General features: G+C 43.6%; 1 protein-coding gene across 1 annotated transcript in view; it reads right to left on the bottom strand.

Moving 5' to 3' along the window:
• The window catches only part of LOC126176703 (uncharacterized), a 244,902-nt gene that overhangs the window by 94,955 nt on the left and 136,810 nt on the right, over positions 1 to 13,137 (bottom strand). Inside the window, exon 7 of the mRNA XM_049923870.1 lies at positions 9,345 to 9,532. Coding sequence (XP_049779827.1) covers positions 9,345 to 9,532 — 188 coding nt within the window. The remainder of the gene's footprint in view (positions 1 to 9,344; positions 9,533 to 13,137) is intronic.

Raw genomic sequence — 13,137 nt, 5'->3', positions numbered from 1 at the left:
AACAGTTTCCCTACAAAAACAGTGAAATATAACTGTAAGAAACCATGTAAAAAGCCATGGCTTACTAAAGGGATAAAAATATCTTGTAAACAGAAAAGGGAAATGTATCTTATAGCTAGGAGGAGTAATGATCCTGAAACAGTGAAACATTATAAAAACTACAGCACTGTATTAAGAAAAGTTATTAAAAAGTCCAGAAGTATGTGCATTATGTCTCAGATTAGCACATATGATAATAAAATTAAAACAATTTGTTATATTCTTAAAAGGGAAACAGGGCAACTGAGAGCATAGGAGGACTGTATTTCTATCAAACACAATTAAAAGTTTCTTAACAAGAAGTCAGAAGTAGAAAAAAGTTTTAATAATCATTTTTTAAGTGTTGTAGAGAAAATAGGATTCAGTTATTCATTAGAAAATGCAATGCTGTATATGGACGAGGCAGTACCTATGCAATTTGATAAAATTGAAATTCGACCCACCTCTCCTACTGAAATTAGGAAAATAATAAATTCACTCAAAAGTATGCAGCAGTCATCGACCACCATAATAGAGCAGAGTGGTAACTCAGCGCACTGACATGCTCTTAGGACGCGGGTCTTGACGCGTGCCTTTGAACAGTGTGTGTTTACGTTTTGACCGCTGATGCTCGCGAGGCTTGTTTATGTGTGTATATGTGTAATTGTGCAGTTAGAATAAATACGAGCTTCATACAAGTGGTGTTCAGGTTATTACGGCAGCTAAGCGACCTGATTCCCATAGTGGTGACCCCGGACTTTTTCAATACGACCACAGTATGCGCGTTTCTCATCTTTCCTCCTGCCACCATTACGCACCGATGAACCACCACATGATTTGTGACCCGGAGTTCGCCATGAGTTTGCCTACAATTTCATTCATGGACGAATTGCCGGTAATTCAGCCATCGATGGATCCAACTACAGTGTTAAACCCGAGTGCACAACATAACCCCACTAGTACAGTCCACGCACCGTGGCCCACACATGTTGCAGTGCATCCAAACGTGTGGCAGTTTCCGGACTTCATACCGCAGATGAAACAAGAACTTCCCTCACAACAGTGCTCAGCAACATCCCGTATGAATATGTTACATACCAGCCTGACACACAACCAGATAATTTCGCCCGAAGTGCATACCACTACGTTCCCAACATAACAACAGCATGCGACCATGTTTGCAGCAGCTGCGATGCCCACACCTACTGCGTTTGCCCCCGTGCCATGTGTGTCGTGTGGTCAGAGGCCTAATTACGCTACAGTACAGACACTCGACCCTATAACAGTTTCTGGGCCTCTGCTGCCCCCACATCGCCAACTTCCAACAACGCCACAGCAGCCACCTGTAGGGCAATTTCTGAAGCTGCCACAACTACAGAAGGACAACGCTATATCATGGTTTGTGTTAGTGGACAATATTCTGGACATTCGCGGAGTGTGGGGAGATGACGCACATTTCATTTGTTGAATTACCCACCTCCACAACGAACTGGACCTGGTCAGTGACCTATTGCTCTCGCCACCAAGCCAGCACAAATATGCTATCGCAAGAGCTCGCATCATTGAGCCCTTATCACACCCTCCAGCAGAAGCCATCCACTACATAATTCAAGACGTGCCAATAGGGGACCGTACGCCTTCACAACTTTGGCACCACTTAAAGGCCCGGGTGGGCAAGGACCTACTCCCTGACCTCGCACTCTGGGCATTGTGGCTTATGAAATTACAGCCAGACCTCCATCTACACCTGTTGGCTTACCAAAACGCCACTCTGGAGGAAAAACTACAACTGGCAGACCAGGCATATTCCATATCATACATCACCAGGTCGCGTCCTCCTGTTTTTCCGACACTCCGAATGTTGGCGAGACTGCCATCACATCTACTACATTTCACCAGCCGGCCGGCAGAGGCCAGGTGCGCAGCTTGCAGCAACAGCCAATGGGGGCCCCTGGTGGCCAGACGGCCGTACTTGTTACAATTCCTCAACCGGTTGCCCCGCCCACCTCCACACAGGTGCAACAGCGTACCCACTATGCTGGTATCATATCACGTTCGGCGACGCTGCACATTCTTGTAGCGCACCCTGCATCTACCCAAACAGGAAGCGCGAGTCAGAATAGGGGCCACAGCTCGCACCGGCTGTTTAGTGCACCAAAAACATTATCGATTGACTACCCCCGCTGCCCACCATGCCGGTAGACTGTACATCCACGACAGGACGAGTACACTCTATTTCCTCATGGACACGGGCGCCGATGCTAGCGTCATTCCTAAGTTGAGCGCCCCATCTTTGACATTGACACACACAGTGCCACTGTGAGCAGCCAACAATTCCGAAATTCGTGTCCACAGTTCAGCCAAACTCCAACTAAATCTCTCGCCTGATTTATGCTGCACCTGGACATTTTGCGTCACAGATGTCGACTGCCCATTATCGGTATGGATTTCCTGCATTACTTTGTGCTCTCGCCAGACCTCAAGGTAGCAGCCCTCCTACATCACGCTTCTGGCAACAGGATACCAGGGATTTTCGCCACCTTCCCCCCGCCCCCTGGCACACACTGTGATACCTTGCCCACCATGACAGCCGAATGCGCCCATCTCACGGCAGAGCTCTCCGTGACCGGTCGTGCCCGACAACCCAGTGCCTCGTGATCACCGACCTTCACGCCGAAAACGCGTGCCTGCAACAGCTGATCACCACCATGTCAGCCGAACTGTCACGTGCATGGGAGGCACCAGGGGATGCTTCCGCACTACGGGGATACACCCACGAGAACTCCACCGAGGTGCAGATACCTCCGCAACAATGCATTTTCCCACAGGTCAGTGACATTCCTACCTCTAATGTAGTGCGTGTCACTCCACCTAGTTCAAGTGTGGTTCCCCAGGGTGTCCTGCAGGTGATAGGTGATTACTAATGGTACCTGTCTCCGTTTGAACACCACGGAAGTCCCCCAGTACGCAACAAGGCTCGACGCCTTAATGCCACCAAATTACAGCATGCAAAAACTGCTGTACAGGAGCTGTTAGATTCAGGTACTGTCCATCCATCTAACAGCAATTGGTCTTCGTCTATCCATCTAGTGCCCAAGAAGGATGGTTCATTTCATTTTTGTGGCGACTACCGACAGTTGAACGCCAGAACGATTTTAGACAACTACCCTATACCAAACATACAAGATTTCGCCCAACAACTCCATGGTGCACGCACTTTCAGTGTACTTGAATGCTGAAAAGTGTACCATCAGATCCCCAAGTATCAGTACGACATCCCTAAAACAGCAATTATCACACCTTTTGGGCTGTACGAATACTGTTACATGCCGTACAGCCTCAAAAACGCCGCACAGACTTGGCAACAGTTTATTGACTCCATCCTTTTCTCACTCCCATACTGTTACGCATATTTGGAACACATCCTCATTTCATCAACTACCCTCAAGGAACATGAACAGCACTATCAACAGTTCTTAGTATTCTTGCCGAGAATGGAGTCCAAATCAACGATGATAAATCTCAGTTGTGGTCCGTTAGTGTGACATTTTTGGGCTATACTGTTTCCACGGAAGGGACCTGCCCCAAGTCACACAGAGTCGCCTTTATACACAACCCCCCCCCCTCCCCCCCGCCTGAGACTTTTCGTGACCTACGTCGTTTTTTAGGGATGATAAATTTTTTCTGGCGGCACATCCCACACGCCGCATCCCTACAGGCTCCGTTGACCGACGCACTCATCGGAAAGAATACTTCAGGGCTCCACAAGGTCCTGTGGGGCAACGACATGACGCATGTTTGACGCACTTGAAACAGCACTATCGAATGCTGTCACGCTCACGCACCGTGTATCTGACGCCCCAATATCAATCACAGCTGACGCAAGTGATGCTGCTATCAGCGCTGTGCTCCTGCAGCAGATGGCAGGCTCCGCACAACCACTACGTTTCTTTTCACGGAAGTTGTCAGCCTCCCAGCGTAAGTGGTCCACTTTCGACCAAGAACTCTTTGCTATTTATGAGACAGTTTGGCATTTCCGAGAGGACAATGAGGGTAGGTCAGTGACCATATATACAGACCACAAACTGTTGGTGGATGCTGTGCATAATCCTACAACCGACCTTCTCCCCTGCTGTTTCAGACACAAGGACCTAATATGTCAATTCACAACAGACGTCCGTTATATCAAGGGTGCAGACAACGTCGTTGCTGACTGCATGTCATGTGTCGGTATGATCTCGTTTTCTTGGGACTTCGTCGACCTAGCTGCCCAGCAACAAGTGGATGATGACATTCAACAGTTACTGAATAGCGAGTCCACCTCACTCTCAACTGAGCCCCGCTGAATTCCAGGTTCAGCCTTACCAGTACTCTGTGACGTCTCCACAGGTACTGCCCGCCCCCTAGTACTGGCCGCCTTGTGCCGTAAGTTATTTGCCGCTATCCACGACCTAGCACATCTCAGTATTCGGGCTACGACACGCCTCATAACAGAGCGATTCGTATGGACTGGGGTTAGAGGAGACTGCAAAAACTGGACACGAGCATGCATACCTTGCCAACACGCTAAGGTCAACAGTCACGCATACCCACTGTTGGGATCGATTGAGGTACCGAAAGGGAGGTTCTGTCACATCCATCTTGACCTGGTCGGACCACTCCCTCCTTCCAAGGGTTTCCAATACATTTCATCTATCATCGACCGTGTTAGTAGGTGGGTGGAGGCGATTCCAATAACAGACATTACTGTCGACTCTGTCGCACAGGCCTTCATCGCCTCCTGGATCACGCGGTTCAGTTGCCCATCTTCGGTCACGATGGACCAGGGACAACTATTTGAAGTTGTGCTCTTTGGCGAATTATGTGATCTATGTGGTGCGAACAAATTACGTACAACCACCTACCACCTGCAAAGCAATGGGTTGGTTGAGCGCTGGCACCGCACATTAAAAGCAGCGCTGATGTGCCACAACAGATCTTCATCCAAAGCCCTCCCCTGGATACTACTAGGTGTCCGTTCAGCTTACAAAGATGATTTGCAAGCCTCCCTAGTGGAATTGTTGTACGGGGAACCCCTCATCCTCCCAGCTCAATTCGTCAAGGATTCCGATCCTCCCCCGCAGTCATAACTTCCGACGCTTATAGAACGCGTCTGACACTTCGCCGCGAATGTACGCCCCCCCGCCCCCACGAGCACACACAGTCCCTCATGTCTTTGTGCACAAAGACCTACACTTTTGCAATTACATGATGCTGCGCGATGATATGGTACAACCCACACTACACCTGCCCTGCTCGGGCCCACACAAAGTGATAAGCTGCTCACTGCAGACCCTTGACATGCTGTGCAACGGTAGAACACAAACAGTGTCCGTCTCGCGCCTTAAACCAACTTGGTGCCTCAACGACGAGACAACTTCAGAATACAACTCCCATCCCTACCACACTCTCATGCCACCTTCCATCTCTAATACCTCAAATGTGCCGAACCCCCCCCCCTCCCCCCCCCCCCCCCCCCGCTCCGATACCCATGATGCGTGTGACGATGTGTGTGATGATGCGTGTGACACCAGTGGTTCGTGTTCTCCCCCCAGCTCAGAGGCTGAGAGGCTGCAGGAAAGGTCGCGTGTGAAGGTTTCACCCCTCCCTCCCCTCACCTTATTGTTTCCGTCGACTGGTCGACGCAGACCGACAATGCCAGCGTCGCAGTTTTCCACGTCAATGTGTCACCTTTTCCAGTCAAGGACCTGTCTCTCCAGCTACGAGATGGGAAACTGTTCGTCCTGCACGTTCCCCCCTGCACATTGAGACGATTCAGCTACCCAGGTTACACTCCTACACATGTTTGTGCTACCGACAGGCATGGAGGAGGCGGCATTCACCGCTTCGATCGACGAGGATGGCCACCACTGCTTCGTGTGCCACTCATGGCACACCACACCCCTGCATCACCAGGCCGCTTGATCCCAGTTTTCCATTTCGGCCACTCGCTACGCCCACCGGCATGGCACTGCGACTTCATCACAACGGACCGATCACCATGCCAATCTACATCACCTCCTCTCACCGTGCTCCGCACTGCAAGGGGGGGGGGGGGGGGGGGGCGCTCTGTGGCAGTCATCGACCACCAGAATAGAGCAGAGTGGAATCTCTGTGCGCTGACACACTCTTAGGACGCGGGTCTGGCCACGCACCTCTGTGCAGTGTGTGTTTACATTTCGACCGGTGATGCTCGCAAGGCTCGTTTATGTGTGTATATGTGTAATTGTGCAGTTAGAATAAATACAAGTTTCATACAAGTGGTGTTCAGGTTATTACAGAAGCTAAGCAACCTGATTCCCATAAGTAAAAGCTCACATGGAATTGATGGCATCTCCAACAGAGTACTAAACACTTGTTCCCAACATATAAGTAGAATTCTCAGCTACATATGTAGTAGCTCACTGAAACAGGGCATTTTTCCAGACAGACTGAAATACACTATTGTTAAACCATTGCATAAAAAAGAGGATAAATCTGATGCTAACAACTACCGCCCAATCTCAATTTTGACAGCTTTATCCAAAATTCTTGAAAAAGTTGTGTATTCAAGAGTAGCGTCACATATTTGTAAAAATCAAGTACTAACGAAATGTCACTTTGATTTTCAGAAATGCTTTTCAACAGAAAATGCTATAAATGCTTTCACTGGTCAAATATTAAATGCATTGAATAACTGAACATCACCCATTGGGATATTCTGTGATCTCTCAAAGGCTTTTGACTGTGTGAAACATGGAATTCTTCTAGATAAGCTTAAGTATTGTGGTATTGGTGGGACAGTGCACAAATGGTTTAATTCATACTTAACTGGAAGAATGCTGAAGGTTGAAATTAACAGTATAGATAGTGTGCAAAATCCGGCAGAGTCCTCTAACTGGGAAGGTGTCAAGAATGGTGGTCCAGAGAGTTCAGTCTTGGATCCCTTATTGTTCTTAATATATATTACGGACTTGCCACTCTATATTCATGAAGATGCAAAGCTAGTTCTTTTTTGGTGATGATACAAGTATGGTAATGATACCCAACAAGCAAGAATCAGCTGGGGAAATCACAAATAATGTCTTTCAGAAAATTATTAAGTGGTTCTCTGCAAATGGGCTCTTACTAAATTTTGAGAAAACACAGTTTATATAATTCTGTACAGTAAATGGCATAACACCATTGATAAATATAGACTATGAACAGAAGTCTATTGCTAAGGCAGAATACTCAAAATATCTGGGTGTGTGCATTGATGAGAAATTGAATTGGAAGAAACACATCGATGATCTGCTGAAACAGTTAGGTTCAGCTACTTATGCTATTAGGGTTACTGTAAATTTTGGTGATGAACATATCAGTAAATTAGCCTACTATGCCTATTTTCATTCACTGCTTTCATATGGCATCATACTTTGGGGCAATTTATCATTAAGAGGGAAAGTATTCATTCTTCAAAAGCGTGTAATCAGAATAATAGCTGGAGCCCACCTAAGATCACCTTGCAGATATTTATTTTAGCAACTCAGGATATTCTCAGTACCTTCACAATACATATAGTCACTTATGAAATATGTCATTAATAACCCATCCCAATTCAAAAATAACAGCGAAGTGCATAGCTACAACACTAGAAGAAAGGATGATCTTCACTACTCTGGATTAATCTCACTTTGGCACAGAAAGGGGTGAATCATGTGGCCACAAAAATCTTCGGTCATTTACCAAATAGTATTTAAAGTCTGACAGATAGCCAACCAACATTTAAAAGCAAATTACGAGGGTAATCCCAAAAGTAAGACCTCCTATTTTTTTATAAGTACATAAACCTGTTTATTTCTACAACGGTTTACATCAGTTTACAGCTTGAACATTTAGCTATTTTTTGACATAATCACCATTTATGTTGATGGAGTTTTGTATACACTGTGGCAGTTTTTTTATGCCCATGTCATTCCATCTCGCGACCATGCTGTTCAGAAACTTATGAACCTCTTCTTTCACCTCATCGTCAGAGCTGAACCATTTTCTGGCCAAATGTTCTTTTAACCTAGGGAACTGGGCACCAAGTCAGGACTATAGGGTGGGTGGGTGATTATGTTCCACTGAAACTGTTGCAGGAGAGCAACAGTTTGCCAAGTGATGTGTGGGTGAGCATTGTCATGGAGAATGTGTATGCCCTTGCTCAACATTCCTCTTCTCTGGTTCTGAATTGCCCATTTGAGTTTTTTTCAGAGTCTCACAGTACTTGTCAGCATTAATTGCGGTCCCAGTGATACAGCTCTGACAATGAGGTGAAAGAAGAGGTTCACAACTTCTGAACAGCATGGCAGCGAGCTAGTATGACATGAGCATAAAAAAACTGCCACAGTGTCTATAAAAATGCATCGACAGAAATGGTGATTATGTCAAAAATTGACAAATATTCAAGCTGTAAACTGATGTAAACCATTGTAGAAATAAAAAGGTCTATGCACTTATAAAAAAAGAGGATACCTTACTTTTGGGATTACCCTCATAAAAAATTTCTGAATGACTATTCCTTCTACTCAATAGATGAATTCTTAGATATGAAGTAGTAACTGTAAGAAAAAAAAATTATTTTGTGTAAAGGAAACTCATGTTAAAGTGACATGTTCCACATAATTACAAAATGTCATATTCATGATCTATGGAACAAGGATTAATGTATGTATGTATGTATGTATATATGTATGTGGGACCTAGGAAACAGCCCTTCCCCTCACTCCCTGTCTAAAACAATTTATCTTCTGACTAGATTGATTGTCAGCCTTGTTGTCTGTCAGTTATTCACCAGTTATGGTCTCATGTTTTATTTATAGCTCCAAAGTTCAAGTGAAATATGACTGCAGACATCACATCCATATTAAAAGAAAGAAACAAGATGAGAAAACAGTACCACTGAATGAAATGCATTCTTTTCAGCTGCAGACAGTGCATTCTTTTCAGCTGCAGACAGAATATATATACCGATGAAATACATTCAGTATAAATTGTCAAAGGATGAATAAAAACTCAATTCAGTTAATTTTAGTGACTTGTCACTATGGATTAACGTTTCATTTCTCATCTTCTCTGTGGTAAGCATCATAAAATTTTACTCCGTCATGACAAATTTATTTCAAATGCTTCTTGAATTAAACATTTAATAATCACTCTGCAAGTTAAATTTTAAAAGTTCAAATGATTTATCACAGACTTTCATTGTCTTATACATTTTTAAAACAATGGTTATATAATATTAATATAGTGCCAAAAGGATAATTAAATTTCTGAGTACTTACCTAGAAATCATTTCTTCTGTGGGCCATTCACCTGTACCAAAGTGTTCTGTTGATAGACCAATAATGAGACCACAAAAGAATCCTTCTATTATACAAAACAGGAGACCAAAAATTTCGTTTAATATACCCATTTTCACCAGTTGTATGTCTCTTGTCATTGCTCCAACAGCACAGGATAACACAGGTCCCTGGAATGAAATATGAGTCAGGTAGCTACAAAAAAGTAGCGTTTTTTTTAATGAAATAAATTACTGAAAAACAAATCACACAGAAACAAGGAACACATTACAAAAATGCTAGTTTTTAAAAGTTGCATTTTAGATTAAAAGAAAGAACAGCTTTGGAAGAAATGGGAATACTGACGAATTAAATATGAAAGTCAACTAGAGTCACTAGATTGGGAAGACAGATCAAGCTTGACTCATGGTCTTTTGTAATTTTCCTACATAATCCCTGAACATTTATCCACTCAGTCTTTTCCTATCTCTTTCCAAATGAAAATACCTCTGGATCTGAAAGTTAGAGTTCTGTTACATCTAGGCCAGTCTTTTGTTGCTGCTAGTTGCAATTGGAAGTCTTGCTTATATCATCTGATACAAATTAATTTGTAAAGTGGAAGTGTCTGAGAGCACTAGTAACACTTTATGAGAGGATTTGAAAATCAGTTTGCAGTATTTCTGTGTGCTGTGTACACTCCTGTAAGTTTTTTATGGTCTGTGAAGGTTATATAGGCCACTTCTTCCACATTTCTCCATAATTTATACTCCTTTTTACCAACCTACTACAATAACTAAATCTCATACCATCTGGTAGGGAAGACCTGATCTGGGGTTCTGGGTGAATTATCGGAACTGAACTCCTTTCCCTAAACCTCTCTGTTCCTTTTCCTTCACACCTCTTCTTTCTCCTTCGACTGTTTTGCCAAAAGAGCAAGCCACTGGTTCTCAAAGTTTGTAAAAGTTAAACCTTTTTTTATGTGTATTCTACTGCCACCGCTTGGTGAGTAGATTTTTTATCTATCCATTCACATTATAAAATAGTTCTTGGTATCATGAATTATGATTTCTTTTTCAATTTTGATTTATTGGTATCATAACATACACAAGCTAAATAATTTGACTCAGAAACAAAAGGCACATTTTAAACTTCACTAAAAAATAGAACAATTGATGATAATAACAGTACCCTAATATTAATACAAGTTTTTTAGCATCAGTGTATACACACAACAAAAGAATAATATAATATCAAGTCACCCATTGCTCAAATTATCATTTCACCTTCAATGAGTTCTTCTGCTGAATAGCAAAATTCCTCTCACAGACTACTGGAACCTTATTTTTCAAATCTCTGATGTTATACAACATATGTTTTACTTATTTACTTATCACATATTTTCACCTTACTATACTGTGGAGCTGCAAAAATCATTTCAGATGTCGTCTGTGGACAGCATAAAGTTCTCTTTATTCCTCCTCAAGCAATTTGTGTAAGAAACTTATAATTTAGTAAATTTACAGGAAGGGAAGAGTTATAATTTTTAGGTTCTGAAATAATGGAAGACAAGACTTTTTCCATGAAGTACACGTGCCTGACCCTTTTTTTCCTTTTTTGTCAGATTCAAAATAACTATGATATGCCATTTTTTGTGTACCCACATCAGGAATTTGCTAGTACTTGAATTGCAAAAGCAAAATTGCTTAATTTATTTGATAACACTACAAAAAGTATAGAGTACTACTCACCATATAGAGAGATGTTGAGTCACAGATAGGCACAACAAAAAGATTGCTGTGCATTTAAGCTTTCTGTCAAAAGGCCTTCTGAAGGGGAAAATACACACACATTCACATAAGCATAGAATTCACACACAGCATCTCTAGCCACTTTGGGCAGACTACAATGTCACTACATCTGATCAGAGCAGCACTCTGATGTGAGTGGTGAGGATAAGGAGGTGATAATGAGTGAGAATGGAGGGTTTAGCAGGATGAGGGTGGGAGCCTGCAGGGATGTGATGCACACGAGTTAGGGTTGCTGGGTCCAGTCAGGGGGTCTTGGGGGAGTGGGAGAGGGGGGGCCAGGTGAGTGAAAAAGGAGGGAAACAGAGAAGGTGAAAAGGACTAATGATTGCATTGGCAGAATAAAAGGCTGTGTTCTGCAGCAGTAGGAACAATGAAGGTGAAAGGTAGGTGGAGGAGAGGGACTAGCAAAGGTTAAGTTCCGGGAGATTTATGGAAATGTAGGATATGTTGAAGAGACAGTTCCCAACTGCACAATTCAGAACAGCTGGTAAGATAGATCCAGATGACAAGCCATGAAGCAGTTACTGAAGTAAACACTTTGTGTTGGGAAGCATGATCAGCAGCTGGGTGGTCCTGCTGCCTCTTGGCCAGAGTATTAGCAATAATGCCCATATAGAAAGCAGCACAGTTGTTGCAGCTTAGTTTGTAGATCACATGAGCACTTTCACAGGTTTCCCTGCCTTTGATGGAATAGGACTGTAGTAGGTAGTGGTGGGAGGGTGTATGGGACAGATGTTGCATCTATGTCTACAGCAGGGATATGAGCCATGAGGCAAGGGGTTGTTGAGGTTCTGGAGGAATGTGGATAGGGTGACCAAGAAGGAGTATGTTTGGAGTCAGTGAGTTAGTTGGGCTTGAGAAAGGTAGTGTTCAACAGTGACAAGGCCATGGGCATTGTGAATGTCAGTATAGAGGGAGGTGACATCAACATTGATGAGTAGAGCACAGTGTGGTAAAGGAACAGGAACTGTGGAGAGTCGCTGGAGGAAATGGTCATTGTCTTTTATATACAACAGTAGGTTATGGGTAATAGACTGAAGGTGTAGGTCTATGAGAGCACAGAGTCTTTCAGTCGGGGAAAAGTAACTGCCTCCAATGGTGTGTCCTGCGAACCTGGGTTTATAGACTTTAGGAAGCATGTGGAAGGTAGGAGTTTGGGCTGCAGTAGGGGTGAGGAGAGAGAAAGACTCAGGTGAATGGTTCTTTCATGGATCTAATGATTTGAAGATAGCCTGAACATCCTGTTGGATTTTGGGAATGGGGTCACTATGGCAGGTTTTGTTGCTGCACAAATCTGACAGCTGGTGGAGTCCCTCTGCCAGGTAATCCCTGCAGCTCCAAACCATGTTGGCAGAGCCATTACTGGAAAGTAGGAATATAAGGTTGGGGTCAGTTTTTAGGTGCCTGATTGTGATTCTTTCTCCAGATATTACTTTGTTTTTATCTCATTTGTTGTTAGTTTTCTCCTTTCCCTACAGGCCCTACTCTCTCAGCTTCCAATTATTTCCCCCATACTTCATCCATTCCATCCTTTTTGTGAGATTTACATGCTTTTTTACATATTTTATGAGTTTATCCCTTGTACTTTTAAGTATTTCATTTTTACACATTTTTTTGTCCTTTGCTAAGGATCCTTATTTCTTCCATCTGCACCAATACAGAAAAGTTTGCATATCACTATCCAGAACCCAGTCACACCCACAATTCCTGCATAGTTGCCTAGCTCATTGAATCTCACCCCCCCCCCCCCCCCCCCCCTCGAAATGAACAGACTATATAATTACCCTTCTAAAGCTGCAATCCCTTCTTCCACAATGACTTCTACCTATTCAAATTCTGATAGTTCATAGCCCTCACCAACCTAGTCCCACAAAACCATGTAAATCAGGTCCATGCCGCCTTGCAATACCTCATGTGCTCCCACAAAATTATCCTGTCCTACAATCTCAAAGTCCTGCAACCCATCTCTCACAATGAAACTCTTGACC

The sequence above is a fragment of the Schistocerca cancellata genome, chromosome 3 (genome assembly GCF_023864275.1).
Source record: "Schistocerca cancellata isolate TAMUIC-IGC-003103 chromosome 3, iqSchCanc2.1, whole genome shotgun sequence".
NCBI lineage: Eukaryota > Metazoa > Arthropoda > Insecta > Orthoptera > Acrididae > Schistocerca > Schistocerca cancellata.
This window is presented reverse-complemented; position numbering and strand designations above follow the sequence as displayed.